This window comes from Hemicordylus capensis, chromosome 4 (assembly GCF_027244095.1).
Source record: "Hemicordylus capensis ecotype Gifberg chromosome 4, rHemCap1.1.pri, whole genome shotgun sequence".
Classification (NCBI taxonomy): Eukaryota; Metazoa; Chordata; class Lepidosauria; order Squamata; family Cordylidae; genus Hemicordylus; species Hemicordylus capensis.
Window position 1 is genome coordinate 81286388 of NC_069660.1, and position 26231 is coordinate 81312618.

The following is a 26231-nucleotide window of genomic DNA, read 5'->3' on the forward strand; positions in this document are numbered from 1 at the left end:
CACTCCCTCAGGAAAAAACAAGTATATAGCTTGGGAGTACTCTTGGATCCAAAGCTCTCCCTGGATTCCTAAGTTGAGGCAGTGGGCAGGAGTGCTTTTTATCAGCTTTGGCTGATATGTTGGTTACATCTATTTCTGGAGGTAAATGACCTTAAAACAGTGGTACATATGCTGGTAACCTCCAGGTTAGAATCTTTCAATGTGCTCACGTGGGGCTGCCTTTGTATGTAGTCTAGAAGCTGCAATTGGAGTAGAATTCAGCTAGCCAGACTGGCTGACCAGCAGAAGAGCTGGTCTTGTGGTAGAAAGCATGAATTGTTCCTTTTGCTAAGTAGGTTCCGACCTAGTTGCATATGAATGTGAGATTACATGTGAGCACTGTAAGATATTCCCCTTAGGGGATGGGGGCCTCTCTGGGAAGAGCATCTGCATGCTTGCATGCAGAAGGTTCCAAGTTCCATCTCTGGCATCTTCAAGATAGGGCTGAAAGAGACTCCTGCCTGCAACCTTGGAGAAGCCACTGCCAGTCTCTGTAGACAATACTGAGCTAGATGGACTAATGATCTGATTCAGTATATGACAGCTTCCTATGTTCCTATGTCTCTGGGATAACCCAAAAAGAACATATAACATTGATTTTAAACAAACTGCACTGGTTGCTGATATAATCACCAAAATACAAATTCAAGCAAAATACGAAATCCAGGGTATGTAAGAGAGTGCCTTCTCTGTCATGAATCCTCTGCCTACTGAGCCTGTGTAGGGAGATCTGGTTATAGTTGCCACTGGCTCATTTGGTGGCAGTGTGGGATTGGACCTTCTCTGGCTGCCCCAGGACTTTGGAACACACTCCCTGTCACTATAAGAGCTTCTCCATTTCTTGACTGCCTTCAAACAGTAAGATGTTTCAGTTTTCTCAGGCTATTTGTTAACAATATTTTTAAACTGTTGTGATTGTTTTGTTGTGTGTGTTTTTGCAGTATTTTAAACAGTTGTACACTGCCTGAAGATCTATATGTTAGGCAGTTTATAAATGTGATAGAGAAATAAATATAAAATAGATTATAGTATCTCATCATGGGGACCAGTTATACTGAAGTATCCTGATTAGATGTTTATTATTTTTGTTCCTGTTTGTTTTCCTTAGTTTGCATAATTTTAAAATTTTATATTATAATACTGTGATGACCTGTGGTCTTCAAACAATAAAATTAACTCACTGACAGTGTTCCCTCTAACAGGAATTCCTACATGTTGTGGACTACAACTCCCATAATCCTCAGCCAAAGGCCATTGCAGCTGGGGATGCTGGGAGTTGTAGTGAACAACATCTGGGAATCCCTGTTAGAGGGAAAACTGTTCACTGACAATTGCACACGCATGTTCCTCAATTAATTACTTATTTTGTGGTATGTTGCTTTCCAGGTGAGCTTCAATCCACAGGATAACACCCAAGTTTGTGTTACAGGATATGGCATTTTCAAACTATTCAGATACACAGAGGGAACCTTAAAACAAACCAACTTCTTACGTGGGGAGCCTCAAAACTATCTGTCCCATGCTTGGCTCTCTGAAGAGAAGGTGATTGTGGGCACTGACACAGGCAAGCTCTTCTTATTTGATTCTGGTGATCTACGCTGGGAGACAAGTATTGAACGCAAAGAGGTAACCAGTGAAATAGTGAAGGAGGAGCCACCACACGAATCAGAAAGGTGAGGCAGTCTTTAAACCATTTATTTTGGAGTAGTCACTGAAGGCCAGAATTATATCAGTGCTGTAGATAGTCTGATCTGAAGTCTGGGGCTGAAAACTGGATCTTGGTCATGATTGTACAGGTGACATTGGACAAATTACTACCGTAGCTCTCGTTCTTGGTTCTGCTGTAAAATAGGGATAATAATGATCTGCCTCACAAAGATTGGGGGATGAATTCAAGCTATAAAAATAAAATTTGAAAATCCATATAAATAAATGTTTGTGTATTATTTGAATCCTTTCTCAAGAAACATGTCTAGGATTGAAGTTTTAGTTGCTTCAAGATAACTCAGAGATACACTAGAATATAAACATATTTTAAACATATTTACTCAGACCTACATCCTGCGGTATGTTACACCTACCTTGTAAGTGCAATTATGTGCACTATGTGTACACAGAATTGCAGCCTTAATATCACAAATGGTTGGAGAGAATTATTTGTTCAATAATTACACAATAGCACCACTAACATTTAACACACAAGAAGTTTGAAATGAACAGAAGGAATTTATGTTTACACACACCCGACATTTGAAATTCGTTTGACTTGTCTGGTTGCTGCTAATTAACTTTCTTATTTTTGAAGCCTCATTGAGTTTCCTGCTGCCAGTTCACCTGAATTCTCCAGTGAGATGGTTTATGACTCTGAAGCACAACCTCAAGTACCTCTGCCCCGAGTCTCTGCTGTTGCTGCATATTCCAAGGGCTTTGCTTGTTCAGCTGGTCCAGGGATTGTTCTATTGTTTGAGAAGTCAGAAGAAAAGGATGGTTACAGAGAGATCCGAGAGATACGGGTAGGTAAGAGATGTTAGTAATAGGTCTTTGGATCCTTGACTTAGCTACTAGGAAACTTTCTGTCAACCAACCAGATCAGCTTACAAAGATGATTCTCAGGGTAAGGATGAAATTGAAAGGTATGCGGTCATGCCAGCCATACAAAGAATTCATACAAATATCTATGATTTGAGTGGCCATGCTGCTATGAAACTGTATAATCAGGCATGGAGGCTGTTACTCAGCTGTCTTCACCTCCCTCCCTCCCCCCCGATGCTGCAGCTGTAGCCTAGGATGAGAAATCACTCAAATGCATATAGCTGGTTTGTTTCTTGTGAGAAGGGGATAAAAACTGAATACATTGTGAACCTTTGTGAGGCCATTATACCATACACTGTCAGCCAGATATGTCTGGGGTTTGCTTTCATGCGCATTTTAAAGTTTTGAGGCTTTAATTTTGGCCATCTAAATCTTCTCAATCTCTTGGAAGAGTGAGAGAGAAACAATGTTTCCAGTGCCCTTATTTGTTCTTTCTGTTAGACAGAGTTCTCCTGGTTGCATTCAAGAGCACCAGCAACAATCAGAGAGAGGGAGGAAGGGGAGGGAGGAAGGCTTCTTTCCCTAAAGTCTAAAGAAGAGTACAACTGCAAAAAAAAAAAAGTCAATAAAAATAAATAGAAGGAACCAAAAGATCTTAATATTGATCAACTTGCTCCAGGCAAAAAAACCATACAAGACATGGAAGAAAAGTATGCTCAGATGTGGAAGTGAGGGGGCATGTGGAGCATACTCTTGGGAGCCAATCCTCCCACATTATCACTTACACAGGTAACCACTTCTCGGTTGCTGCTATCAAGGCATCTCATTGGGTTATCCTTGTCACGTGCTCCTGGGCAGGACTATGCAAATTTTATTTAGAAAAAACAGTCCTATATAGCCCTGACGGGGATAACCCCACCGCAGTTCTTATAGTCCTGTGTTGCTCCTGGCAGGCTGTTCCTCGCGTTGTTCCTCATTAGCAGGCTTGTACTTTTTCCTCTTGTATTTCTTTCCGTTGTTCAGTCCATCAGTGTTTGTCTTTCTGGTTATAAAAAATAAAAATAAAAATATATTATTCTTGTTAGACTTTCCTCGCTTAGCTAGAACCCCTCTGTGCGTCCTTAGCTACCCACCCTCATTTATCCATCTCCCCTTCCCTCCCCATCCCCAGCCATCGATGTATGGAGCATGCAGTTAGGAGTTTTAAAAAGCAGGGAAGGATCATTAACGTATTGGTGCCGACAGGACACCCCTTCTCGCACTTTCCAAAGCGCTCGAGGCTACCCGGGGATCCGCTTCCTGCCGCTTATTTGCTCCAGCCAAAATCTAACGCCCCAATTCTCCCTGCCCCGGTCTGCGGACTGGTCTCCGTCCGAGCAGGCAGTAGGAGAGGCTCTGCGGTCGATCGCCCCCTCGGGTGGCGAGTCCTCAGGCAGCACGGAAGGGAGAGAGTGTGTGGAGAGACCGAGGCGCTTTACGCGCAGCTCGGCGGCGGAGCAACGATCTACCCCAGAGGATCCCCTCTTTCGAGATCTAACTGAGCGGCTGCGGTCGGGAAAGGCTTGTCCCATTCCAGATCCACCACCCTCACAAGCGGAGATCCGCGCTTTGACGGGCTTGGACAAGATGGCGGCTTCATCTAGCGATCTCCGCAATGTCCAAGATGGCGCCTGCCCCGAAAGGGCGGGAAATGAGCCCGGCACCACTGCATCGCCCTCTACTTGCAATTTGGTGAGATCCGCGCAGTCGGTGGCGGGGAGGGGCCTTTGATACAGGAAGTTGTGCCCACTATTCCTGCTCAGGTTCCCCCGGAATGGCAGACTTGGTTCAAATCAGCCATTTCTGAGTCCATTAGTCACCTTAAGCCCTCCAAAAGGCACAAGCAGTCTAAAAGGCGTAGGCATGCCCCCACTTCCTCTTCTGAGGAATCGTCTGTCTCCAGTTCCCCATCCCCACCACCCAAAAAAGCCAAGTCTAAAAGAAAACACGTAAAAAAGTCAAAAAAGTCTACTAAGACTCCTGTTTCAATTCATTCCTCTGAAATTTCTGGGGATGATTCAGGGGAACCCATGGCTAGAGTCATACGCCCTGTAAAAGATAAAAGGCTGCTGGCACCATCCCCCCCCCTTGGAAGAGGATGCAGGGGACACCCCCGGGGATCTGGAAAGGGGCAGACGGGACCCTGAGCGGGATCCCGGACCAGATAGAGATGAGGGGGACTGGTCGGGGGCTGAAGACCTTGAGCAATCACAGGTATCACAGTGCTTGTTTACCCCAGAAGATTTTAACCCTCTCATGACCAAGGTGTTACATACCATTGGCTTACAATCAAAGACTCCCTCTGAGCCTAGTCAAAATCCCAAAGGTGATGCGGTTTTCCCGAGGGCACAGCCCCATGAGTTATCACTACCTATGCCAGCTTATTTTACAGAAGTCATCAAAGCAGAGTGGGCCGCACCGAGTGTACCTAAGAAGGCAGTACCGTCCGCCACCAGATTTTACTCCTTTCAACAAGAACCTTCTTCCTTGTTGAAGACACCTAACACCGACGCACCCATCTCACAGCTGACCAGCGGCTCTCTAGTCCCTAGGGACGGCGAAGGCTTCTTGAAGGATGCATCTGACAAGAAGGCGGAGCTCGCCTTCCGCCGCGTTCATGACAACTCATCCCTGGCAACCCGGTCATTGGCAGTGGCGTCTATGGCAGCTAGGGCCAGCCTTCTTTGGCGAAACGACCTCATTGATGACACGCCCCCCGAATCTGGCCGGCTTAGACAACAGCTCCTAAAGCTGCAACGGGCGCAGGCCCTAATAGCCGACACGTCTCTCGACTCCATCCGCTATTCCTCTAGAGCTTCAGCAGCATCTGTCGTAGGCAGACGCCACCTGTGGCTTAAGGCATGGCATGCGGATTCGGCTTCAAAGAACAACCTCTCCGCCCTACCATACGACGGCTCCAAACTGTTTGGAGATTCTGCCCTGGAAAATATCCTAGTGGAATCTAAGGACAAAAAGAAGACCGTGCCTTCTGCACCTCGGAGGCCTGATAAAGCACCATTCAAACGGAACTTCCAACTATTTTGTTCCTTTCGCCCCTCCTATAGGGGAAGGGATCGTGACTTTCGGGATTCCAGGGGCTCGTGGCCCCGACAGCGGTTCAACGTCAGGAACTCCTACAGTCGTACGACCAACACACAGGGAAAACAACAGGGGAAGCCCCAACTCTTGACTCAGGAGTCTCGCTCCTAGGGGGTCGACTCACCAGATACTTCCCCACGTGGTCCCAGACCATTACAGATGCCTGGGTTCTGGACTTGATAAAATCGGGATACAGAATAGAACTGAGCTCCTTTCCTCACCCAAGGTTCCTACCCACTCCGCGCTCACGCTGTTCTACCAAACACGCAGCAATGTCCGTCGCCATTCAACATCTTCTGGACATTGGGGCGATAGAACGTGTTCCAACCGGACAAGAGGGGAAAGGAGTTTACTCGATTCTTTTCACTGTACCCAAAAAGGACGGCTCCCGCAGAGCAGTTCTCGACCTGAAACACCTCAACAGATACGTGAGGGCGCGCAAGTTCCGGATGGAGTCCCTCCGCTCAATACTGGAGGCGCTACAGCAAGGGGACCTGCTCTCTTCGATAGACTTAAAGGAGGCCTACCTACACGTTCCCATCCATCCAGAGAGCAGGCGCTTCCTCCGGTTCAGGTACGCGGGGATGGATTACCAGTACAGGGCCCTTCCGTTTGGCCTCTCATCGGCACCCAGGGTGTTTACCAAGGTCCTAGCACCCGTCCTGGCACATCTGCGCCTCCAAGGGGTACATGTTTTCTGGTACCTCAACGATCTTCTCCTAAAATCAGACTCTCCAGACCTGGCAAAGAGAGACCTAGAAATAACCCTATCAACCCTAGAACTACATGGGTTTCTAATAAACAACACCAAGAGCCATCTGACACCTGCCCACAGGATCTGTCATCTGGGCGTTATTATAGACACGATGAAGGGCCGGGTCTACCTTCCAGAGGACAGGATCCAGTCCATCATCTCGGAAGCGGGAATAGCCTTCCTAGCATGGAAGTCCCCGATCCTATTGTTAGCTCGACTCCTCGGCCTCATGGTCTCAATCTTGGAGGCAGTTCCGTGGGTGAGGTTTCATCTGAGAGAGCTACAGTGGTTCCTCCTGGGCTTCCAAAGTTACATCTCCAGGAAACAGAACATCTCGGTCCACCTCCTGTCCAAGGCCAGAATGTCCCTACAGTGGTGGGGCCGCCCTCAGAACTTGTCCGTGGGGAAACGCTTCCTAGAATTCCCGAAATTAATAGTTACAACGGATGCCAGCAACAGGGGCTGGGGAGCCCACTGCCTCCAGCACTCGGTCCAGGGGAAATGGAACGAGCAGGAACAATCCCATTCCATAAATTGGCTGGAACTGAGGGCCATTCGGCTCGCCCTGCAACACCTTCAACCGACAGTCCAAGGAAAAGATGTGCTGATCAAAATGGACAACACCACGGCGAAGGCGCATGTGAACAGGCAGGGGGGAATGCGCTCAAAGTCCCTATTTCAGGAGTCAGTGCTGCTTCTGTCATGGGCGGAGACTCACCTCGGCTCGCTTTCAGCGCACCACGTCAAGGGGGACCTGAACATCGCGGACTGGTTGAGCAGGGAGGACCTGCTCCCGGGGGAGTGGTTGCTGAACAAGCAAGTCTTCGATCAGTTGGCATCCAAGTGGGACCGCCCGGAGGCAGACCTCTTCGCGACCCCTCTCAACGCGAAACTGGAAAAATTCATAACCAGGTTTCCCTGCCAGTCGGCATGGGGGACGGATGCCCTATCCTGCAACTGGCCCAGGGGCCTCCTATATGCGTTCCCTCCGATTCCCCTTCTCACGAGAGTCCTCCGAAGAGTCAGAATTCTAGAGGCAGAGGTCATTCTGGTGGCCCCCTATTGGCCAAGAAGACCGTGGTTCGCAGAGTTAATAGCCATGGCAGTGGACCGGCCATGGCACCTTCCTGCGAGGCCAGACCTTCTACTTCAGGGTCCGGTACAACATCCCAACCCGGCTTGGTTCCAACTAGCCGCTTGGAGACTGAGCGGAGCCGGCTGCTCGCACAGGGCATCTCTCTGAAAGTAACTGAAACCATTCTGGCCTTGCGGCGTGTGTCTACGAACCGAATCTACCAATAGACGTGGCGGATGTTTCTTTGATGGTTACAGAAACACCAGGTACCTAGCGACTGCTCCTCTCTTAAACACCTTTTACAATTCTTGCAGGATGGCCTAGACAAGGGGTTGAAACCTAACACCCTAAAAAGGCAGGCGGCATCCCTGCTACCAATGCTGGCAAAGGACTCTTCTGCAAAGTTAACGAGTCAATCTCTATTGAAAAGGTTCTTACGGGGAGCCACCTTGTTGTCACCGCCCGTAGTTCATCGCTTTCCATCGTGGGACTTGAATCTCGTGCTTAGAGCATTACAAGGGGCACCGTTTGAACCCATCCGGTCAATCTCACTGAGACTCCTCTCTCTAAAAGTGGCTTTCTTGGTGACGCTAACTTCAGCCAGAAGGGTGTCCGAGCTGAGGATGTTGTCAGTGCACAAGTCGTACTGTGTGTTCTCCCAGGACTCAGTCCGGCTGATCCCAGATCCATTCGCTCTTCCAAAGGTTGTATCACAACTTCATATCACGCAGGACATTTTCCTGCCATCCTTCTGTCCATATCCTGTACACCCATGAGAAAAGCTTTGGCACAAGCTCGACGTACGACGATGTTTGAGACAGTACATTAGAAGAATGGCAAGTTTCCGTAAAACGGACACTATGTTCGTCTCCTACCTGCCATCATCCATGGGTGAGGCTGTCTCATCTAGGTCCATCGCCAAGTGGATTAGGGCGTGTATTGTACTGGCATACGAGACTCTAAGGACGCCCCCACCTGTTAACATCTGGGCACATTCCACCAGGTCCGCGGCTGCTTCAGCAGCGTTTGCAACTAATGCTTCCGTTCAGGAAATCTGCAAGGCGGCAATATGGAAAAGTCCATCCACATTCACAAAGCATTATAGACTTGACTTGTATGCCTCCACCCAAACGGCATTTGGGAGGCGAGTTCTGCAAAGGGTCCTTCCCCAGGAGTAGAGCAGCTGGTGGTTCCCTCCCGGAGATGGAGACGTACTGCTTGGGTATGTCCCAATGAGATGCCTTGATAGCAGCAACCGAGAACGGAGCATTGGTTACTCACTGTGAAGGCTTCTTCTGGTTGCTGCAGTCAAGGCATCTCAGCCCACCCTACTGTTTATTGCTCGCTGCTCTTCTCCGGGGGAACCTTTTCTCGAGCAAGGGAGGCAGGGTTCCCCTAGCCTTCCCCTTCTGCTCTGTTTAAAATGTTATTTCTTGTTTGGTCTTTTCTCTATGTTTTTTCTACCTGTTATTCATTCGGCATTGTGTACTCGGCCTATAAGAACTGGGGCGGGGTTATCCCCGTCAGGGCTATATAGGACTGTTTTTTCTAAATAAAATTTGCATAGTCCTGCCCAGGAGCACATGACAAGGATAACCCAATGAGATGCCTTGACAGCAGCAACCAGAAGAAGCCTTCACGGTGAGTAACCAATGCTCCGTTCTCCACAGATTGTACATGGCCCATCCCTACCTTTTCTTTTTGAGCAATATTTTCCCCTTCTCAGTTGCTGGGGTCTTTGGACTATCCCCCTCATGAACTCCAAGACAGGACAGTTTTGATTTGCTAAAAAGAAAATATACGCCCACTCAGGCCAGAGGGGGATATCCCCGCCCCAGTTCTTTCTGTCCTGCATAGCTCCAGGCAGCTCCAAAATCTTCTGAAGCCTTTTCTATTCAGAGTATCCATATACTTATTTCTCCAAGACGTGCTGGAAAAAATGCATGGCGGAAATCTCACAAGAGCTCTGGACAGAGCTCTCACGCATGGGATTGGCGGGCAGTGGAGTCGCGCACCCGGCAGGTGGCGGCTGACCAGTCGACGGTGTGAGGAGGAGGCTGGCCGGCAGGCAAAGCCACGCTGGCCTGAGGCCAGCGTAGTTTTGCCCGCTGGCCAGCTGCCTCCTCAGAATTGGCAGGTGGTGGAGTCGTGTGCCTGGCCGGTGGCAGTTGGCGGTCAGTGGCCTGAGGAGGCAGCGGGCGGGCAAAGCCACACTGGCCTGAGGAGGTGGTGCCAGGCCGGCCAGAGGCAGCTGGCAAGCAAGTAGGTGGGAAGAGGGAAGGGAGAACTAGGGGTACAGATGTTCTGTGCCATGTCAGCTAGTTTTCCTTATTTTCTCTATCTTCAACCGACTTTTTTCTTAGCCCCTTTTTGTCTTTCCTTGTTGTTCCGTGTCTTAACCTTTAAAAAACAAATGAACAAAAAACTACCTCACTCAGCTTTCTGATCTTGCCTCTCTCCTGTCCGTTCTCCCTCCTGCCATGGAGCGCGCAGGAGTATATCAGATGATTCTGATGCCAAAGGGGGAAAACAGCTTCCCATCGGCTGCCAGAGCCCCCGGATCGCCGCCTCAACAAGCGTCTGTACCGGCCACTCTAATGCTGCCAGTCCAAACACCAACGAGGCCACCATGATTTTCCTGCTCTTGGGCCATGAAACTCTCATCAGAGTGGCCCAGCGCGCCACAGGAAGTGGAGGAGAGGAAGGAAGCGGAGAGTCTTCTCATTGCTCTTTATAGCCAGGCTGTAAAGGGCAGCGGCAATTCCCCTTGCCAAGCCTCTGCCCCTGGGAGCAGAGCTGTGGGCCTGGGGAACATCGGAGGCATTAGTGGTGGCTGCAGAAGGCCCTGAAAAGGTGCAAGCAGAGATATATGGTGCCAAAAAATGAGAGGTGCCTCAGCAGCCAGTGTTTTCAAAAACTGCACCAGCAGCAACCGATCGGAATTGGAATCAGGACCAAGGACACACGAGGAAGCTGGTGAGATATCTCCTTGTTGAGAGCAGCCTCACTGTGGGTCCCTCAGAGCCAGGTCCCAGCCTACCCAAGACAGTTCCCCCAGAGTGGCCGGCATGGTTTAAGAATGCCATAGTGGACACTATTGAGCAGATCAGACCTTTAAAAAGAGTAAAAAATCAAGGAAGCATAAGAGGGTCTCTTCATTTGAGGACACAACCTCTTCTGTTTCATCCAGCCCATCTCAAAAAAGCCAAGAAAAAGAGGAAACACATCACGGGTTCACATTCCAATAAAAGCAAAAATCCATATCTTCCAAATGTAAGTGTAATGATCAGCATTCCTCAGACCTTTCGGGCCCTGTTTCTGGGGACCCAAGCAATCAGAACCAGAAACCATTGGACCCAGATAAGCATAAGGCCACACCAACCCCTGTGATTGACTTGGAGGCTAACCCTGAAGGGGATCCAGATGGGGCAGATGGTGGAAATCAGAACCCTGACCTTGTTCCAGATGAGGAAGGAGAATGGTAGGAGGAGAAGATCCAGACAGGGCAATATCTCACAGAGCCTCTTTGTGTCTGAGAACGTCAATCCTCTCATGACGAGATTATTAGCCACCATTGGTCTGCAATCGAAGGTAGCTTCAGAGGCTACTCAATTGGCTAAGGGGGACCTCATATTTCCTAAGGGAAGACCCAGGGACATGTTATTGCTTCTAGCCATTTGGTTGTGGTCTGTTGGCAGATTTATAGCGCCTGGCTAATTGCCCTCCTCCCACAGCCAGCTGCTGTAAATTCAGTATTTATCTGCCTTGTTACAGAGAGGCTCACTTCGCCTTGAAGCCTGCAGCTATGCATCATGCTGCTGCTGACGTCTGTTACACCTTCTTTCCTGTGGGGTTATTGATTGTACCTCTGGCATCTCCGAGTCTGACTGCTGACCCCCCATCCTGTCTGCTTCTGACGGCCCCTCAGGAGCTGCAGCCTCAACTTGGCCTGCCTCAGCTTCTTCCTGTGGCCCGACGGATGAACTCTTCTCCTCTTGCTCTGCTGGAGGGTTGCCAACTTCCTCCTACTCTTCACTATCCAAAGGTAAGGGCATGGCAGCTACCAGCAATCAATAGGGAGCTGATGGCTGTTGCAAACCAATATTACTCTTCCCAGCAGGAACCATTGGAGTTATTAAAAACACCAAACACAGAAGCACCAATTGTACAATTAATATCTGGTTCTCTGGTGCCAAGGGATGGAGAGGTCACCCTTATTGATCCCTCAGATAAAAACTGAATTTGCACTGAGAAGAGTGCATGATAATTTCTCAATAGCTACCTGTTCCTCAGTAGCAGCTTCCACGGTGGCTAGGACAGCTTTATTGTGGGTAGACAATTTACTTAATGACCTGCCGGCTGACCCTGTAAAAATGCGATCGCAGCTGGTCAAGATTCAAAAGGCGTTTCCCTTCCAGGAGCTTCAGCAATACCAGACAATCTTTCAAGCAAACCAAGCAGCAGCAATTACTCGGGACTCTCCAGGCTGGGGATCTGGTTGTCAGAGTTCTTCCATGCATGGGAGCCTTCCATCATGGACAAATAGGTCTTCAACATACATTAGAAAGTGTACAAAATAGAATTGGATGTCCTTCCCTCCCACAGGTTCCTTCCAATTCCTGTTCTCACTCTTCTACAAAACACATTGAGCTCAAAGGCCGTCCAACATCTGGTGGAGATTGGAGCAGTGGAAACAGTGCCTCGCTGCCAGGAGGAAAAGGGCACCTATATCTTGTTCACCTTCCCCAAAAAGGATGGGTCAAAAAGGGCTGTACTAGACCTGAAGTATTTAAACAGATGGGTCAAGTGGAAAAAATTCCAGATAGAATCACTCTTATCAGTGGCAGAAGCGCTGCACCACTTAGATTTCCTATCCTCGATAAACCTGAAGGAGGCTTATTGACATGTACCGATTCATCGCAGCAGCTACCTTCTCAGGTTCAAGTATGTTGGAAGGCATTACCAATATGCCCTTCTGTTCGGTCTGTCATCAGCCCCTCAGGTCTTTATAAAGGTACTGGCACCGCTGATGCTCTATCTCCATCTTCAGGGAATTGGATATTTTCATTTTTGGATGACCTTTTGGTCCAATCACATTCAAGAATGACAGTGGAAAGTGACCTGCAAATGATGCTTCAGACATTACAAGAACATGATTTCCTTATAAACCTTGGAAAAAAAATCAAATGGTCCCATCTCAAAAGGCTTCAGCTTTTGGGGGTGGTGATCAATACCATGCAAGATTGACTGTTTCTTCCTCAGGACAGGTTCCAGACTATCTCAACAGAGTTAATTAAGGGTGGCGCTTTTAGCTTCTGCAGTTCTGCTCCTGACACTTGCAAGGATCTTGGGCCTGATGGTGGTGACCTTGGAGGCTGTTTCCTGGGCAACATTCCACCTGAGAGAGCTGCAATGGTTGCTCCTTCCACATCAGATGGCCATTGCCAGGAAGCAACGCTTGCTACTACATCTACCTCACCAGCTCCATCGCTTGATGCAGTGGTGGTTGATACCACAAAACCTATTGCAGGGCAAGCAGTTTTTGGATCCACCAAAGGTGATAATCACAACAGACGCCAGCACCAGGGGATGGCCAGGACCAGGGGTGCACACTGCCAACAGCTCTCAGCACAAGGAAGGTGGTCAGAGCAGGAAAGAATCCACAGCATCAATTGGCTGGAGCTGAGGGCCATTCGCTTGGCATTGAGAGCATTTCAACATCTGTTACAGGACGCTCATATTTTGATAAAGACAGACAACAAAACCACTAGTGCTCATGTTAACCGGCAAGGCAGAACAAGATCCAGATCCCTGCACGCGAAAGCGGTCCTCTTGTTGACTTGGACGAAGAGTCATCTGATGTCCATATCAGCACATCATGTCAAGGGGGCTCTCAATCAGCTGGCAGACTCGCTGAGTTGGGAGGGCTTGATGCCAGGAGAATGGCCCCTAAACCAAGAGGTCTTCCTACCGTCAACTCAGATATGGAGAATGCCAGTTATGGACTTGTTCTTGACTCCTCGGAACACCCAGCTCCCAAGATTCATGTCCCAGTTCCCTTGCAGGGGGGCGTAGATGCACTGACAGCACTGTGACCAAAAGGACTTCTTTACACGTTTTCACCAACTCCTCCTCTGGTAAGGGTGTTGAGTAGGATATGTCTTCTAAAGGCAAGTGTAATTCTAGTGGCACCGTTTCGGCCCAGAAGGCCGTGGTTTGCAGAATTACTGCATTATCGACAGCGGGACTGTGTTTCTTGTTGGTAACAACAGACCTACTCATGCAGGGCCCAGTGCAACATCCCAACCCAGGCTGGTTGTGGCTTGCCACATGGAAACTGAGAGTTTTCTCAGAATACTGAGTCAGCAGGGTTATTCAGATAGGGTGTTGGGTGCTATTTTGGCGTCACATAGATCATCAACAAATCGGATTTACTAGTGTACGTGGAGAGCGTTTTTAAGATGGGCGGCATTCCATTCGGTTCCACGGGGTGAAGCATCTATACAACACCTCCTGCAGTTCCTTCAGGAAGGCTTAGAGAAGGGCCTGAAGCCAAACACACACTTAAGAGGCAAGCAGCTTCCTTAGTAGGCCTCATTTCGGGCATTTTGGCAAAGTCTATACATGCACATCCTCACCTAAGGTGGTTTCTCCGAGGGGCCACCCTTGTTTCTCCACCGACAGTACACTGCTCTCCCACTTGGGATTTACATACAGTGTTGGAGGCCTTACAGTCTCCACTTTTTGAACCCCTAAAATACACCACAATACGGATTTTGTCTTTTAAATTGGCGTTCTTGATAGCTGTTACGTCTGCGAGAAGGGTGTCAGAGTTACAGGCCCTTTCTGTTCATAAATCATATTGTATATTCCAACAATAATCTATACGCCTTATCCCAGATCCCTTTGTACATACTAAGGTGACTTCTTCATTTCATCAATCACAGGATGTTTTTCTGCCTTCCTTTTGTCCACACCCCATGCATCCGATGGAGAAAAGATGGCATATGTTGGATGTGTGTAGGTGCCTTAAAAGATATATAAAGAGGTCCGCGTTCTTCAGAACTACAGATTCACTGTTTGTGTCCGTCCTTCCTGGTACCTTGAGAAGAGCTGTTACTTCATCTACCATTGCAAGATGGATTAGGGCCTGCATAGCGCTGGCATATGAGACTCAACATCTCTGTCCTCTGGTGCACATTTGCACTCATTCTACAAGATCGGCAGCAACCTCAGCCACTTTCCCCACAAATGCCCCGGTGCAAGAAATCTGTAAGGCAGCAATGTGCAGATGCCCTTCAACTCTTACCAGACATTATAAATTGATAGATAAACTTTATTACAGTCTTTGACCAGAACAGAAGCAAGAAGGGGGGGGGGGCAAAATCAGGTCCATAAATATAGCAACAATAACTTTACAAATGTACAGTAGTATAGTAGATTACTCCAGTAGATTACTCATTAGATGCCATTGCATATTCATTGCTGTTACACAACATTATAAAATGGACACTTACGCTTCAGCAGCATTCGGAAGAAGAGTGCTACAGCAGGTGCTTCCCCAGGAATAGACAAGGATGCTCCCTCCCCAGGTGATGCACAAGCTGTGGTATGTCCCATGGAGATGTCCTTGACCCCAGCAACTGAGAACAGAGCATTGGCTCACTTACCATGAAGGCTTCTTCTGGTTGCTGGAGTCAAGGACATCTTGGCCCACCCAGCTTGGCGCACTTCTCTATTTCTAGGAGACTATCTTATCAGCAGTCTTTACTCTGTTTGCAGCAAGAGTCTGCAAAACCCTCACATATACTGCGGAGCAGAATACAAGTCTTTTCCTGATGGGCATTTCCTATAGCACATCAAGCTCGCTGTGCTTGTTCATGTTTGTTCATTATTGGCCATTTGTTACTATGGTTCCCTGTGTTGTTTTTGTCCTTTTGGCATGACAGTTTTTTGTGACACCTTTCATAACTTGGCCTGAAAGAACTGGAGCAGGGCTATCCCCCTCCAGCTCGAGGGGGTGTGTATTTTCTTTTTAGCTAATCAAAACCTTCCTGCCTTGGAGCTCATGCGGGGGATAACCCAAAGAGATATCCTTGACTCCAGCAAGAAGCCTTCACGGTAAGTGAACCAATGCTCCGTTCCATGATCAAGTTAGAAAAATAGGTGTAATGAAGAGACACTGGTCTCTTCATTAGACTGACAGGCAGCTTGCCCAAGAAAGTTATGTGATATGCAAAATGCCATCTAGATCACCCACATAACTCTTAAGAATCAGCAGTCATTTTAGAATAAACCACCATCTGGATTGATCCATGGAGCCTCTCTGGTTAAGTTGACAGAAGTTATAAATCCAGCTAATTACACTGTACTTCCTCTGCAAAAATTTATGAAAAGGTATCCTGAAGATGGATCTGTCCTGCATTTTATATCCAAAACTTAAGGTCTTAACTTAATGTCTGGATTTTTGAAATACTGGCTTTTTCAAATACTGTCTTTGAATGATGGAATGGATTAAAGTGCAGGAAGAGTGTTCTTCTTTGTTTAGACCCCCAGATGGTTCTAGGAGATCCATTATAACCCTAACCCTGATATTCTCCTTACCTGAGGCTGGACAGGAAACTTCAAATATATTTGATTTAGGGAAAACCATTTTCATCTAAGGTAAAACTGATTTTGCACTGCTCAAGGTATTTTACTGTTCTTTTCAAAATATAAAAGTGAAATGCTTTAGAGATGGAAATCTTCATTAAGGTAAGATTGTCTGCAGATATATTTATTACTTCTCTGTACTAAAAAAAAGCATCTATGCTAGTAATAAGTTTAACTGTGTTGGTTTATTCTGTAGATTCCACAAGATCAGTGCAGTAATGATCCAAACCAGTCAGACAAACAGGAGGTTGTGTGTATTGCCTTCAGCCCTGCAGAGGAGACACTCCTCATCAGCACAAATAAGAATCAGCTCTATCTTCTCTCCATGTCATCAGCTGAGTTGAGCAAGGTGTGTTCATTCTGACCACTATAGTCAGAACAGTGAAAGGATCATTCAACATTCAAAGGAATATATTACATACCTTTGATGCAAAAAACTGGCAGCCTGCTGCTAATAACTGCGGCAAGCGAATCAGCACCAAACTGTTCACTGTACAATGCTAACAATGTTGAAGAAAGAATAAGCAACTGTAAAAACCATTCACATAGCACAGTTCTCCCACCAGTCATTATGTCACTACTGGACAATTACTGTAGGAACTACACATGAAAAGCACCAGTCACCATGCAGCGACATCATGAATCACAGCACTTAGGAGCCATTTATTAGTGCCGCCCTTCAAACTGACTAGAGTGTGTTTATGGCAGCCCTTTGTGATGCAGCTTCCTCTGTCCTGATGCGACAACCAAGTAATTAGTAATGCTATATCAGGGACTGAGAGACAGGAATTAACTTTGCTGTTGATACATGGAGCCATTTTCCACCAGCTCTGTTTACAGTCAATGTTTTCAGTATACTGATAACTGACATGGAAGAATGGGAATGTAAAAATCTTTTAAAGCCTACAGTTAAAATTTTTTTTTTAATATATGGTCTTAAGAAGCTAGACTCTGTGTGCACAATATGACTCCATATTTGCAATAATCTAATTGTGTTTTTTAGGCAATCTCTCTAGTTCTGTTCGTAAAGAGAGAGGCTTCTCACAGAAAGTTCAACATTTCATATCCCCTTCAAGGCAGTAAGGGCACATCTCATCCATCTCAAATCTGTATTTCAGAAAAATCCCCAAGGCCAACAAGGACAATATCCAGAGCAGCAGGAGCAGCATCCTTGCAGAGAGAGACTGTGTCCCCTGCCTCCAGGAGTGCTCTTTGCCTTCCAGGAATATGTCCCTGAGGACTGCATGGCCCTCGAGGACATTTCTGGAAGGCAGGAAGCACTTCTGGGGGCAGGGGAGATGAGCAATAATTGGCCCCCCTCTCCATTTGGGTGCTCTACTGCTCAGGAAGCACCTGGCTACATCAAGAGCAGCTTCTGCTGCAGACCTTGGAGCTCTGGGTGTCAACCACAGTCAAATTTCATGCAGTTATTTAGCAAGTGGCTATTGCTGTTTATGCTTCTTTTGGATACTTTTCTTAACTCACTGGTGTACACAGTTACTGCTCTGCAAATGCACTCAAATCCCCCCCCCTTACTGGTAATTAAAAATATATTAATAAAGATAGCCCTGTTGTCCCTGGGTATTTCCAATGCTTTGATAAATCTGGTGCATATTAAATGTTTCTTTTGCTCTGTAGGGAGAAGTTCAATATTGCCTGATGTTAACAATTTTTATAGCAGACTTCAGTCACATGGACATTTCTCACTAATGGTTGTATTATATTCCACTAGGGGGAGACAGCTCACTTTGAATACCTGAACTACCCGTTACATTCGTCTTCCATTACTGGCTTGGACACCTGCATTCGCAAGCCCCTAGTTGCCACTTGTTCACTGGACAAATCTGTCCGCATCTGGAACTATGAAACCAAGTAAGGGGCCATGTTTTGCATTAGTGTCTTCTGATTTGTACAAGTGTAATCTCACTACACAGAACATGAGTGCCAATTCCCTGAAGTGCCAGAGTACAACTGTAAGGAGCAAGTGCCAACCTTGATGAAAAGGTTGGGAACCGCTGTTATATAGTAAAAGACCAATTAGAAAGATTGGATGGCATTGAGAGCAGCCTTCCAGTAGTGCACCAGGAAGACCCTAGCTGCACTGGGACTGTGTGGCCTTGGGTGTGCAGCAAGGGGGAGCAAATACTGACAGTTTGCTTTGACTCCAGGAGTGCCCTGTGTCACCCAAACCCCCTGAGGGCTGTGCAACTCTCGGGGACACACTTTTGCATGACACAGGGCACTGCTGCGTGGTTGGAACAGTAGTGGGGAAGTTCTCCTTCATGCTGATGCATCTTCCTGACATGCTTCTGGAAGCCTGCTCTGGATGTCAGCCACTAATTTTAGAAGATTAATTCTTTTCTAAGTATGTTTAAGAAAAGTAGTTTTCTGTGGGTACCTTCCAAAAAATGGCATAACATCAAATGACAATTGATCTCAATTAATTTGCTTAATAGCATGAACACCCCAGTCACATCATATAGTTCTGTTGTGTGACATGTTACCTGATTTATTTTTTTTTACTATCCTGTTTGTATGTGTTGAATTGGACAGGTAAGGCTTTGGTCTTGCCAAATTGTCCTTGTTCACGTTTGCGGTCTGTTTCTCAGCATTTGGCCTCTTCAGGGAGACAGAATATGGCCAAGAATAGCACTAATCACAACTTCACTGGGGAGAAGCCTTGGCTGTGCATTGACTACCATGACTGCTTTCACTGCAGCACCCTGGACCTGTACAAGGAGTACCAAGAAGAGGCATATGCACTTGCCCTTCACCCTGGTGGCCTGTATGTTTTGGTTGGTTTTGCTGACAAACTTCGACTTATGAATCTGCTAATTGATGACATTCGGGTTTTTAAGGACTTCACTGTACGAGGATGCAAAGAGGTAAAGAGTACAGAGAGAGGAACTGACTGGGGAGCTTGTAGAGGGAGCACCAGGAGGAAGGAATGTGGAGAAAAGTGTTGGGAGCATATTGAAAAATGAAGTTGTTGGGAAGGGGAAAACATCTTGGGACTAGTAGGTTTTATCTAGTTGCAGGGAAGGTAGATAGATGTGAATGATCAAAGGCTGCTTTCTATGTGGCCTCCAAATTCTGGGTATTTACACAGCATGTTTGCCTTGTGGATTCTCATTGCTTCATGGTATGTCCTGCTTCTCTCTACAGTGTGCATTCAGTACAGGGGGTCACCTTTTTGCAGCAGTAAATGGAAATGTGATTCATATTTACTCCTCCACAAGTTTTGACAATGTCATTAATTTGAAAGGACACAATGGGAAGGTCAGTGAACAACACCTACAGCAGAGGTAAAAGTGTATGTTAAAGCAGAATGTATCTGACATTACAAAAGAACAAGATCACCCAGGAAGTTGGCTTTGAAACAAGAGCTACATTCTTATCTTTATTAGAAGCTATAGAAGTGCAAAGGTTTGTGCTCTTTACATCAACAAGTATGTTAAGGCCCTTACCATAGTTCTCTATTAGCGGAAATAGAATTTGAACCAGTTTTCACGAGCACAATTATTAGTTCCTTAGATTTCTCATCTGTTAGGTGCAATGGCTTTGGTCAGAAGAAATGCATGCCATCCAGCACTCATGCAGGTAGGGATGTGCTCAAAGCATGGTTCGAAGTGCAGTTCGATAACCTTTTGGGAATAGTGTCGGGCAGCTTTACGAAAGAGGATAGTGGGTCATTTCTCTGCTGCCCCATGCAGCTTCCTTCTGGGGTGGCACTCAACCCAAGAACCCCTGTGTGGTGCCAGCATGCACCGGGCTTCCTCGCATGCGTGGGCACCATTTGCATGGTCAGCAACATCATGTTGACCATGCAAATGGTACCTGCTCATGGTACCATGTGCTTGTTGCGCCGTGTGTGGGTTCTTGGCAGGAAGCTACATGAGGCAGCGGAGAGCAGGTAAGGACTGGTTCTCTTCTTTCTTAATACTCCCCCACACCGCTCCCAAAAAGTGCTCGAACCACACCAGGCACCTCCTTACATTCAAGGACACAAGTGCAAGCTATCTTCCCCATCCCCTCCACCCCAAAGCAAATGGGCACATTTCCATAGAACAAACTGCCTCCTGTGACTAATGGTCCTCTGCCTGGACATCCTACATATCCTCTCTCTCTGTGTCTCCACCACCAGGTGCGTTCAGTTGTCTGGAGCATGGATGATTATAAATTGATCTCCTGTGGTTCAGATGGAGCAGTGTATGAATGGAATCTCCAGAATGGCAAGAGGGAATCTGAATGTGTGCTCAAGTCCTGCAGCTACAGTGGAGTAGCGATATCACCTGATGCAAAAGTCATCTTTGCTGTTGGATCTGATCATACCATCAAGGAGATTTGTGATTCCTCGGTGAGCTCATGTCATACTCCCATGGAGTTAACCAGAGGGTAGCAAGCAGTGTGGGAGAAAGTGCTGTTTGCCTGAACCCAGTGCTGAAGCCTGCAGCATTCACTTTTTAACTACCAGCATCTGAGGTTGTCTATCTATTTGATACGGTACCAGTGGTGTTCACATTTCAGTCTTCATTCTCTGTGACAACCCAGCCACTATCCAGTTAAAAATTAATCCTTTCCTCTGTAGCTTGTTACACATGGTAACAACTACAGTATTGTAGAGCATGATGGATCTTCTGTCTTTCAGATCCTTCGGGAAGTGTCAACTTTTGATGTTGCCTACACTTGCATTGTGGTATCTCATTCTGGGCGCATGGTGTTCACTGGAACTTCCACAGGGACCATCCGCTCTATGAAGTATCCACTGCCTGTGCACAAAGAATTTAATGAGTATCAAGCCCACGCTGGTCCAGTCACAAAGGTAAAGACCCAGTGTATTTCTACCTTGTTTCTGAGACATCTTGATTACCCTTGCCTTTGTATCTCCTTCTTTTTCTCAGACTACAGGATGTACAACATTGCTAGATGAGACTCAAATGAGTCTTCAGTTATATCTGAATGACATATGCATATCATTTATTAAAGTAACAGTGGGAATTATTAGATTTCAGACAACTTAGTTTCCGATAGTAGTGAGAGGGAAGCAGTAGGAACAATCTGTATGCACTGGGCCTTTAAAAAACTCCCTCATAATGCATGTATATCAACATACTCCCTTCGATTGTGGCAGCAGCAATAAGAAAGGTCCAGACTTCACCTTCATGGTTGCATGTGCTTTCAGCCTTCATGGCTGCATGTGATGTGTTTTGAGAAGGCATGGGAGACTCAAAACAATTTGAAAAATTATGAGGAAGTAAAAATAAGTAACAGTTCCTTATTTTGCGTGTGAAGGGAGAACTCAGGTATCTCATCCAAAATAAGATGTGTAATTATCCTTGTATTTGGAACTCATACATCTCACCATCAGAAAAATGCACAAACTCTCTATTTACACATTGCCCTGGAAGTGCATGAAGACATAATGTGACTTAACTCTTGATTTTGTACTTACTTGTAATGGTCAAAGCCATCCCTGGGGGTGAGAAAGTTTTCAAAGTCAGGGGTGTCCAACTGCAGCCCTCCAGCTGTCTTTGCCCTAGAGTTCCCATCATCTCTGGCTACTGGCCACTGTGACTGGGGATGATGGGACTGGGAGTAGGCTAAAACCAGCTGAAGGGCTGCAGTTGGACACCCTTGTTCTAAGTAGTGGCTCAACCTATATAGTATTGATCATATCTGTCCCTATGGACCTAGAAAAATCTGTTGATTCAGCTGGCCCTACCTTTTCACTGACTCTCCAGCTGTTTTTTCTCAGAGCGCAGTATGCCTCTTTTATTTTATGTCCAGATGTCCATAACTTCTGATGATCAGTTCTTACTAACATCTGCAGAGGATGGCTGTGTGATTATCTGGAAAGTATATGACAAAGAGGGACGGGGGCTGAAAAGGGAGAGAGACATACCATACTCTGATGAGGTGTTGATCACTAGAACAGACATGGAAGAGAAGGTGAGTACAACCCAGCAGAGTATGATACAAATTCCCAGATGAGTTTGCCATTACACAGTACCCCTCATGTGGGGATGGAAACACCATCAGAAGTCTGAATATCAGTCCTAGTGTGCTTTAGAGCCTCTCGTGGACAAAATCTATTCAACAGGAGCCATGACTCAAGCAAAAAGATTACATCAGCTTAGAATGAAGCCTATGATGCAGGATTCAGACATGGTAGACCTAAAGCTTAGTTCCTGAGTGACATTGCTCCACGTGCCTGAGAGGTGCTTTATGTGTAATATAGCAGCAAACACATGTTTGTTTCGGCATGCACCTGTTTGATATATGTGTCCTGTGTGCACATATGCTACCCTAACAATGGCATTTTTACCAATATACATACAATGTTTTGTGTATATTCATTCAAAATATTATGTGGAGCAGCACTAAGAAAGAGTTCTGGCATAATATTGTCCATGAGAATTTTCTTTTTTATTTCATATGATAATTCGTATACTTGACAGTTTATTCATTGCCTTCTTTCACTAACATTCTTAAAATACTTTCCCCTGCAGACTCAGATCATGTTAGAACTGAAAACCCGTGTAGAGGAACTGAAGATGGAAAACGAATACCAGCTGCGTCTCAAGGATATGAATTATAATGAAAAGATTAAGGAATTGACTGAGAAATTCATCCATGAAATGGAGTCGCTGAAAACTAAAAACCAGGTGTGGGTCAAACAATAATGCCAAATGCCAGGACATAGCATTGCTGTAGCTCCCATGAATAAGCCTGGCATTTTCTGTCACTCAGTCACCTGAAGATTTAAAGATTGGCACAGCTAGTTTCAGATGAAATTTTCATCTCTCTTTTTCAGGTTTTACAATCTGAGAAAGAAAAACAGGAAATGCAGCACCAGGATCAACTTGCAGAATTAATGGAGAAGCAGTCAAGGGAGGTGCAAGACTTAGGTTAGGAGGACTCTGTTTCACTTGCCTATAGAATGTGAGAAAGGACTTTAGTCTTTATGCAAATAGATGAAGAGAGAAATATATATATTTTTAACTTGCATGGCATCTCACACAAGACCCAAGTCTAACTAGATCTATATCCCTGTCAAAGAAGGCAAAGATGAAGAAATTTGCAAATGGTGATTGAGACACAGGCATGGTCAGACAGTGCATTTTTAAAGATTAGCAGCTGTTTTTCAATGCATCTGATCTCTGCAAACCATATGGAGCCAGGGTTTTACTCTGCACTCCTTCATCGCCCATCTGCACGTTAGGGTGATTGCAGAGCCAGCAAGTGGGGCAGTCCATGTTAGCTTAACAGAAATGTCTGCACAGGATTCTCCTAGCACCACATCACTCTGTTTTGAAGTGGGTGGATGTATTTCGTTTTAAAGAAAGAAACCTAGTTAGGAAATTCTTGTGCAGACATATCCATAAGGACAAATGGAGAGTCAAAGCTAGTAGTGATCTAGGGATGATGTGGGTCATCCCACATCATAGCACAATGTGGGTTTCACAAGGGCAAGCACTGGGAGATGGAGGTCTAAGGATGTTTCTAAGGAGAGGGCAAGGCAAACCTTGGCACTCTGTAGTGCTTTCTTTCTTTTTCTCTTCTGGTCAGAATCTGGCAACAACCAGAAACTGCTGCTCGAGTATGAGAAGTATCAGGAGCTGCAAATGAAATCCCAGCGCATGCAGGAGGAGTATGAAAAACAGCTGCATGAAATGGAAGAGAACAAGAGCCAGGCACTGGAGGAACTGACAGAATATTATGAAGCAAAGCTACTTGAGAAAACCACTTTGCTGGAGGAGGTATGAGCTGTGCACATGTTGTCTTTGAACTCGGGGCTAAATGAAAGACAGCATCTGTCTAAGGAGTCGGGAAGGGTTTCCATTTAATATACAATCAAATGAGCCATAGCAAATCCTTCACTATTAAAGATACCTTCTCTGAGCCAATAAAGATCTGTAGAGCTATGCTTGGGGATGCCTGTCCCTTAAGCAAAGCAATAATGAGCATGCATTATATATTCCCAATTTTACTTGATTTACTTCAAACTCTTTATCATTCTTCTGTGTGCCCCAGATTCTTTCTGCTCTGAGGTGGAGATTTCATTTGTGTCCGCTACTTCCTGAGTGGGTGATTCTCTCCCATCCCAACTCAGATCTTCTGGCCTTCATCCCTTGATACCCAAGTGTTTTTGTCTTTTCCTTACAGATCTCCCTTTCTTGGTTGCTGCAATCAAGGCATCTCATTGGGTTATCCTCGTCACGTGCTCCTGGTCAGGACTATGTAACAAACTAATAGAAGCCATTAGAGCCTGACAGGGATAACCCTGCCCCAGTTCTTATAGTCCTGTGTTGCTCCTGGCAGGATAGATATTTCTCTCACTTGTACCCTACTATTCTTCACAGTTGTCCGTGATCCTTGATGTTAATTTCTTTGTACCTGTCGTCCTCGTAAGTCACCTATATTTGTCTTTATATATATTTGTCGTGTTGTGGTATCCTTGTCCCCTACACCCCTCCTCCTCTCCCCCCTTTTTACTCCTGAACTGTCTCCTGTGTATGGAGCACACAGGGAGGGTTTGACACGTTTTAGTGCCAGCTGGGCAGGCGAAAACAGAGTTTCCGAGGGGGGAAAGGGCACCTGGTTTGCCGCCTCCACTCGCTAATTATACGGCCCCTGCCAGAGTCTCCCACCTCCCTGTTCCTTTCTCGGCGGTTTTGAGACGGTCCGAGCGGGCAGCGCGAGAGGCCCCAGCATTTTTACCGCCGCGGAGCAGTCTGGGCTGGGCAGCTGTAGACGTGGAGCACAAAGCCGAATTGCTGCCTAGGTGCCTGACTTGCAGCACTGCTGCGGCGCTTTCTTTGGCAACAACGTGGTGCCAGGAAGAGCAAGCCACTTTCGACCTTTTAAAAGCTAATCTAGAGGCGGGCATTATCAAGCCGATCGCAAAACCTCCTCCTATGCATGCTGAAATAAGGGCAATGATCAGAGATGCGGGAATGGCGGCTCAAAAGAGCGATTCTGAGGGGAGACAAAATGGCGGCCACAAAAAAACGGTTGCTGAAAAGCCTGCCAAAACTGTGCAAGCTGAGGAGCAGTTCTGCAGAGATCAGCCAGACCAAGCTGTGGTGAGCCCTGTTCAGGGGGAAGTGGGGTCTGGAAAGACTGCCTCATTGAGGACTAGTCAATTGGGTGCAGAGTCTATTCCCAAGTCTGTACCACCAGAGTGGCAAGCTTGGCTGAAAAATGCCATTATAGACACTGTGTTCCAACTTAAACCAACAAGCAAGGCAAAAAAGTCTAAGAAGCGTAGACACCATTCCCCGTCCCCAGAGACTTCTTCTGATTCCAGCTCCCCAACCCCTTCACCTAGAAAGATTAAACAAAAGAAAAAACACTTAATAGAAAAGAAGCAGTCTAAGAAATCCATTGTTATTCATTCATCAGACCTTTCAGGGGAGGAATCTGGGGATCCTACCTCCAGGGAGACTAGGCCCAAGGCAACTGAGACTATAGAAAAGTCAGTGCCCATCCGAGATTTAGAGGATACCGGGGATATTGGCCCTCTGGGTGGGGGAGGACAGGACCCTGATCAGGATCCGCACCCTGATAAAGAGGATGGTGAGTGGTCTGGGGCAGAGGACCTAGACCTGCTCAGGTATCACAGCACCTATTTACTCCAGAGGATTTCAATCCCCTTTTGACTAAGGTCCTCACTACCATTGGACTTCAGTCAAAACTGGATACTGAACCTACTCAAACCCACAAAGGGGACTTAGTGTTTCCAAAACCAATACCATGTGATATGTTATTACCCATGCCAGATTGCTTTACAGAAATAATAAAAGGAGAGTGGGTTACGCCAGCATTGAACAAGAAGGCTGTCCCAGCAACTACACGTTTTTACACATTCCAAAAAGAATGCATTGACCTGCTAAAAACGCCCAGCGCGGATGCGCCAATCGTCCAGCTGGTCACTGGGTCCTTGATCCCACGAGATGGGGAAGCATCCTTGAAGGACCTGTCGGAGAAAAAGGCAGAATTTGCCTTAAGACACGTGCACAAAAATTCATCGCTAGCAAC

General features: G+C 46.5%; 1 protein-coding gene across 4 annotated transcripts in view; it reads left to right on the forward strand.

The window, feature by feature from the left end:
* The window catches only part of CFAP57 (cilia and flagella associated protein 57), a 46633-nt gene that overhangs the window by 3365 nt on the left and 17037 nt on the right, over positions 1 to 26231 (forward strand). For 3 of the 4 annotated variants that reach the window (XM_053243442.1, XM_053243443.1, XM_053243445.1), the window contains 12 exons: positions 1426 to 1712; positions 2345 to 2552; positions 16387 to 16539; positions 17923 to 18062; positions 18910 to 19075; positions 19356 to 19469; positions 20335 to 20547; positions 20839 to 21012; positions 21978 to 22139; positions 22700 to 22855; positions 23005 to 23098; positions 23760 to 23950. In XM_053243442.1, the coding sequence (XP_053099417.1) occupies positions 1426 to 1712; positions 2345 to 2552; positions 16387 to 16539; positions 17923 to 18062; positions 18910 to 19075; positions 19356 to 19469; positions 20335 to 20547; positions 20839 to 21012; positions 21978 to 22139; positions 22700 to 22855; positions 23005 to 23098; positions 23760 to 23950 (2058 nt within the window). The remainder of the gene's footprint in view (positions 1 to 1425; positions 1713 to 2344; positions 2553 to 16386; positions 16540 to 17922; positions 18063 to 18909; positions 19076 to 19355; positions 19470 to 20334; positions 20548 to 20838; positions 21013 to 21977; positions 22140 to 22699; positions 22856 to 23004; positions 23099 to 23759; positions 23951 to 26231) is intronic. The other variant, XM_053243446.1, reaches the window with a different exon arrangement.